This window comes from Otolemur garnettii, unplaced genomic scaffold, assembly GCF_000181295.1.
Source record: "Otolemur garnettii isolate 467f Iridium unplaced genomic scaffold, OtoGar3 scaffold00073, whole genome shotgun sequence".
NCBI lineage: Eukaryota > Metazoa > Chordata > Mammalia > Primates > Galagidae > Otolemur > Otolemur garnettii.
In genome coordinates, this window is record NW_003852468.1 from 6814310 (window position 1) to 6821324 (window position 7015).

General features: G+C 40.2%; 1 protein-coding gene across 2 annotated transcripts in view; it reads left to right on the forward strand.

Annotated features, from left to right (window-relative positions):
* DENND2C (DENN domain containing 2C) overlaps positions 1 to 7015 on the forward strand; it is a 38852-nt gene that overhangs the window by 7057 nt on the left and 24780 nt on the right. For both annotated transcript variants that reach the window (XM_012807667.1, XM_003793844.3), the window contains 2 exons: positions 809 to 908; positions 4592 to 4636. In XM_012807667.1, coding sequence (XP_012663121.1) covers positions 809 to 908; positions 4592 to 4636 — 145 coding nt within the window. The remainder of the gene's footprint in view (positions 1 to 808; positions 909 to 4591; positions 4637 to 7015) is intronic.

Here is a 7015-nt window from a genome sequence, read left to right on the forward strand (position 1 = left end):
TTTTTTTTTTTTATTCCAGTCTGTGTCTGTCTGTTGCTGTCTTTCTTTTTCTTATTCTCATTCTCTCTCTCTCTCTCTCACACACACACCCGCCTCTCTCATCAGCGAAGAAAGATTTCTAATGAGTAATGCTTATGAAATGAAGAGAAGCAATTATATAATCATTTAAGAGCAAATGATCTAGATTTTGCTTACTTGAGATACGGATTGATGAGCAGAAGGAAAAAAACATAGTTTTTGTATTTGAGCATATTTGAGTATCCTATTTTTGTGACATATTTCTAAAATAGATTGTAATATTAGCACTCCTAGTAGCAAAGAGAGCATTCCCTTTAACAGAAGTTTTCTCAGTATAATGGTCCTCTCTCGGGGAAAAATTTCTGGGAGCAGAAATAACTGAGCCTCACCCTGCCTTCCACATGAATGAGTGTTCCACTTCCTATTCTGGGCAAATGAAAACTCGTGCTTAGTAGTAAAGGCGTGGTCACTACATGGAGTGAAGTAGTCACATTCCCTGCATGTATATAACATGGAGTGACAAGGAATCTAAGAACCTGTGCTGGGTTTACCTAGACAGAAAATAATCCTTTTCTACTTCCCTGACCCTTGTTAATATGGACATGGTGTTAGAACAACAGTCGTCTAACTAAAGATAATCATTTTAGATTCAAAATTGAAAAATGTAAAGGTTTCTGTTTATAAAATGGATCTTTTCTCTGGGTCTGAGAATCACTAATAAATAAATGTCATCGAGCTGTGAAGTTTGTGGGTGTTGGTTTTAACGTGCATTTTTCTGGTCTTTTTTCAGCTTGTTTTAAAAATAGATGACATATTTGAATCTAAGAGAGGGAAGAAGAGGGTGAAGTTACACCCCTATCCTGGAAAGGAAGTAGTGCCTCCTGCAAAAGGTAAGAATTACGGTTTTTTAATTTCAAAATATTAAGGGAGAAATAACATTAAGGGGGTACAAATGTTTCTGTTATGCGCCTACCTTTCAAAAGGCTTAAGTCAGAGCTTTTAATGTGCCCATCACCAGAATAGCGTTCATTGTACCCCATAGGTAAGTTTTTACCCATTAACCTCTTCCTACCCCGCTCCCTGCTTGGTTTCTAATGTCCTTTACATCTCTTTGTGCCCACCTGCTGAGCTCCCAGTCACAATTCATGAGCACATATGGTGTTTGTTCTTCCAAAGAATTATATTCTGTTCATCCATCTGTAGCTGTCAGTGTATAAGGGGAGAATCATTATATAACTTAATATTTCATGTGCATTATAATTTTGGTTTACTTTCCTGTCCATCCAACTTAAGTATAAACTTCTTTAGGAAAGGGACAATTTTTCAAATCCCTTTTATTTAATTCTGTGCCAGGTAATAATTATTGGATGAATAGATACATGAAAAAATAATTATAATGATACTAATTTTTACAGGCAGATTGAATCATTTGGTAGTCCTGCTTTGTTTTATAGTTATTTGTCAGTATGGACGCTTTCTGTGAAAAATGAAAACATTATAGGCTGGGCGAAGTGGCTCACGCCTGTAATCCTAGCACTTGGGAGGCCAAGGTGGATGGATCACCTGAGCTTAGGAGTTCAAGACCAGCTGAGCAAAAGCCAGACCCCGATCTCTACTAGAAATAGAAAAACTAACCAGGCATCGTGGAAGGCACCGGTAGTCTCAGCTGTTCGAGAGGCTGAGGCAAGGGAACCATTTGAGCTCAAAAGTTTGAGGTTTCTGTGAGCTTTGACACCATGACACTCTACCGAGGGTGACAAAGTGAGATTCTGTCTCAAAAAAAAAAAAAGCTTAGTTAATGTATTTCGGAGCTCTTTTAATATGTGTATCATACTAACGCTAATACTATGTGTTTATCAACACATAAATCCATATAGCTGTACTTACGTACAGCAGATGTAAAATAATTTTATTTAGCTAGTTGACAGTTTCATTGTTTCTCCCATTTTATTTAACCTGAGGATATTTGGGGGGGGGGGGTGTTTGTGTGTACATACATATCTTCAAACAGTGCCGCAGTATGCTTTCTTTCACTTATATTTCTGTATATTTGTAAGAATATACTGTAGAATAAGTTTCTAGCAGTGGACCTACTTGACCAAAGAACATACATATTTAAAAAAAATTTTTTTTGAGACAGAGTCTCATTTTGTCACCCTCAGTAGAGTGCTGTGGCATCATAGCTCGCAGCAACCTCAAACTCTTGGGCTTAAGCCATTCTCTTGCCTCAGCCTCCCGAGTAGCTGGGACTACAGGTGCCTGCTACAACATCTGGTCATTTTTCTTGTTGTTGTTGTTGCAGCTGTCATTGTTATTTAGCAGGCCTGGGCCAGGTTTGAACCTGTCAACCTGGGTCGATGTGGCTGGTGCCCTACCCACTGAGCTATGGGCACTACCCTTAAAATTTGTATGGTTGTAGCCAAATTGTCCCACAAGCAGATTGTAACAGTTTACATTTCTACAAATAGCATTTGAAAATGCCTCTTTCCCCATAATCACCAATAATTATGTTGTTGTTGTTTTGAGACAGAGTCTCACTCTCTTGCACCCAGTAGAATACCATGGCATCATAGCTCACAACCTCAAACTCTTAGGCTCAAGTGATTCTCTTGTCTTAGCCTCCCAAGAAGCTGGGACTATATGCATCCCACACAACGCCCAGCTATTTTTTAGAGATGGGGTCTTGCTTTTGCTCAGGCTGGTCTTAAACTTTTGAGCTCAGGTGATCCACCCACCTCGTCCTCCCAGAGTACTAGGATTACAGGGGTGAGCCACCATGCCCCAATAATTATGTTGTATTAAAGCTTTTTCTTTTGCCAGTATCATCGTTGAAAATTTATACCTTATCCCCAGCCCGGGCCCGCCAAACAACAATGATGGCTGCAACCAAAAAATGGCCAGGCGTTGTGGCGGGCGCCTGTAGTCCCAGCTACTTGGGAGGCTGAGGCAGGAGGCTCGCTTGAGCCCAGGAGTTGGAGGTTGCTGTGAGCGTGATGCCATGGCACTCTATCCAGGGGGATAGCTTGAGGCTCTGTCTCAAAAAAAAAAAAAAAAAGAAAATTTATACCTTATTTATTATTTTACTTCACATCTCTTTCCTTTTGAACCTTCATTTTCATGTTTATCAATAATTTATAAATCTTTTTCTAATTATTGCCTATTCCCACACTTTTTTCCTTTATCTGTTGTGCTATATATTTTTTTGATTTGTAAGAGTTATTTGAATATTAAGAAACTTAGCCTTGTATCTGCAATGTGCTTACAAATATTTTCTCAGTTTATTCACTTTTGAGTTTACTAACGATTTTTTATTAGTTATAATTTTACATAATCAAACTTATACATCTTTTCATTTATGACTTCTGGGCTTTTTTTTCCTGATACATTTATAGATTATTCCTTTCTACGTACTTTTCTTAATTTGCTTTAACTTTTCAGACAGTCTAGAAAGTTTTCATTCATTTATTCAAAAAGCTTCTTTTCTTTTATGAATTGTCTTTATGCTCAAAATTGTGATACAAGGGGCCGATGGCTCAGTGGGTAGGGCGCCAGCCCCATATACTGAGGGTGGCAGGTTCAAACTCCACCCTGGACAACTGCAGCAAAAAATAGCCGGGCGTTGCAGCAGACACCTATAGTCCCAGCTACTCAGGAAGCTGAGGCAGGAGAATCACCTAAGCCTAGGGGTTGGAGGTTGCTGTGAGCTGTGATGCCTGGCACTCTACTGAGGGTGATAAAGTGAGACCCTATCTCTACAAAAAAAAAAAAATTGTGATACAAAACACTCCCTTGTGAAAGCAACAGAGCCCCTTATCCTGAAGATACTTAAAGTGTGATTGGGGAAAATAAGAACAATTCAAAGCAATCTGAATACTCTAAGAATTCAGAGTAAAAGAAAAATGAATATAGGCTTAGGGCATTGTAGACAATGTAGACTTAATTATTTGGTAATGTCTTTCCTAGTTCCCACATTTTCCTATTATTCTAAATTCATAGTCTGGCTGGTGTTTGTAGTTCTGTTTAGCCTGCTTGGTGTTCTACTTTTGACACTTTATTGGGGAATACGAATGCAGACCAAGATGTGGATATGGAAATAGAATCTATTCTGACCTAGACTTCTTAAAATTAGTCTGAAGTACCAGCCTGAGCAAGAGCGAGACCACATCTCTACTAAAAATAGAGAAACTGAGGCAAGAGACTCACTTGAGGCTAAGCATTGGAGGCTGCTGTGAGCTATGACACCACAGCACTCTACCCAGGGCAACAGCTTGAAATTCTGTCTCCAAAAAAAAGAAAAGTTAGTCTGAAGTGCTGTTAACTGTGGAACCAGGGGTGGAGGAAGAGCTGAGGAGTGAGGTAGGGATGGAAGAAGATGTAATAGTTTCTTTTCTGAGCCTTCTAGTCTCTTTCTGTAATTGTTCTAAACTGATATAACTACTGGTTTGGAGAAGGGCTCAGCATCTTCGCTCTTCCTTACTCCAATACGTGGCCCTGCGGGGTTTTACACTGTGCTCATCCTCACATGCTTCCTCCTGTTGGACAATGCAAATGGAAACTCCTTCTCTCTTTTCAGGTGAAACTAGTGGGAACGAAAGTGATGCCGAGTATCTGCCAAAGAGTGAGTGAGTCACTGGGGCTGCTTCCCTCCGTGTGATGATCCCTGTGATAGGTGGAGCCGCACTACCTTTGTGATTAACCATCTTTCTCCCGACATGGTGTTTCGTTTTGTTGGTGATTTCTTCATGTTCAGAACCTGAGATATTTGGGGAACTAAAAAGTACACTGTCAAGATGTTTGACAGCATTAAAAATCTCCCATAGTAGAGGGAGACAAACCGGCACGGTTCTTAGGATGGAATGTTCTTAGGGGAGCGGCACAGAGCTACGTGTCCAGACATATACACAGCAGTTTCCCAACAGCCAAAACAGAGTGTGTGAATCATCTCTGAGGCAAACACTGGCATTAAATATCTGATTTTTCACAGTCACTAAAGTATAATTATTCAAGTAACTTTGATATCTCTGATATTTAGAAAAGAAAGAGATTCTTTTCTATTCGTTAGGCATTTATATTCCAAATTATTGTACTGTTGTTTACTTTCCATTAGAATATTGGCTATACCATGCATTTCTGCCTATATTTGTCCAAGCACGTCATGGTACCCTGCATCCTTTATTTAATGAATCGTCACAGCAAGTTACCTAGTTTCTGTTTAACTGACTGACATACCTAGACATGGAAAAAGGCATGACTTGTAAAAGCTGAGTACAGATTAATTCCAAGTCTGACACTCTAATCTTTTTATTTATTTATTTATTTTTGAGATAGAAGTCTCCCTTTGTCACCCTGGCATCATAGCTCACGGCAACTTCAGACTCCTGGGCTCAAGGGATTCTCTTGCCTCAACCTCCTGAGTAGCTGGGACTACAGGTGCCCATCACAATGCCTGGCTATTTTTAAAGATGAGGTCTCAAACTGATGAGGTCAGGCAATCTACCTGCCTGGGCCTCCCAGAGTGCTGGGATTACAGGCATGAGCCACCATGCCCGGCCTTGACACTCTAATCTTACGATTAATAGTCTTGTGCTCCTTCCACTGGCCTAAATTGATTCAAGTCTGGTATTTGATGCTGTAGCCTGATTGAAGGTGAAACTTAAATCATCATCAGATTCAACCTAGATGTGTAAAGATGACTAATTTAGTGCTGTTGCTACTAAGAAACAGGCCCTGAAATTTTTGACTTGAGCTCAGCCCTTTGTTTTTTGTTTCTTGCTTTTTTTTTTTTTTTTTTTTAGACCGAGTCTCAGTCTGTTGCCTGGGCTAGAGTGCAGTGGCATCAGCCCAGCTCACAGCAACCTCAAACTCCTGGACTCAGGTGATCCTCCTACCTCAGCCTCTCACCACAACGCCTGGCTAGTTTTTTTATTTTTAGAAGAGATGGGTCTCACTTTGCTCAGGCTGGGAACTCAGCCCTTTGAGTAAGTAAAGCTTTACCTGGAGTACTAAATGTAATTTTGGGGAGCCACTCCTAGATGTATTTTTTTAAGTGCTCTTAATAGTCTGATCAATCAGGCAATTTCTTTCCTGCCAGAATGCATCGTATCTCACAAAGAAAAGAAAAGTAAAGGGCGGCGGCCCCATATACCGAGGGTGATGGGTTCAAACATGTCCCCAGCCAAACTGCAACAAAAAATTGCCGGGCGTTGTGGTCCCAGCTGTTCAGGAGGCTGAGGCAAGAGAATCGCCTAAGCCTAAGAGCTGGAGGTTGCTGTGAGCTGTGACACCATAACACTCTACCGAGGGCAACAAAGTAAGACTCTGTCTCTAAAACAAAACAAAACAAAACAAAAGTAGAGGATGAGTCTTTCTATCAGTGGCTCACATCTCTGGGACACTAGACTCTTTTTTTCCTCTAAGTATACAATTTCCCCTAGTAGAGATTATCCCCAAATTTTCAGAATTTAGAGATAACTGAAAATCCAAGTTAGATGCTACCCAGTTTTGATTGATATTGCTATGGGTTTTTAACTAGTATGCATTCATAATTTTATTCTTTTGAGGAATAGTCTACAAATAGATGTCTTCTGGCCAGGGTCAGTAGCTCACACCTGTAATTCTAGCACTCTGGAAGGCTGAGGTGGGTGAATTGCTTGAGCTCCGGAGTTCGAGACCAGCCTGAGCAAGAGCAAGACCCTGTCTCTAAAGAAATAACCAGGCATTGTGCGGAGCGCCTGTAGTCCCATCTACCCAGGAGGCTGAGGCAAAAGGATTGCTTGAGCCATAGAGTTTGAGGTTTCTGTGAGCCATAGCACTCTACCAACGATGACAGAGTGAAATTGTCTCAAAAGAAAAAATAGATGTCTTCTTTCCTCTTGATATTTATTGATATAAGCATATATTCATTATCTTGAAGAAAAGGAAAAAGGACAGAAGATAATTTTTGTTTTAATTTTTTGAATTTATCCCTTTCTGCACTTACTCTCTGTAGGCCTCAATT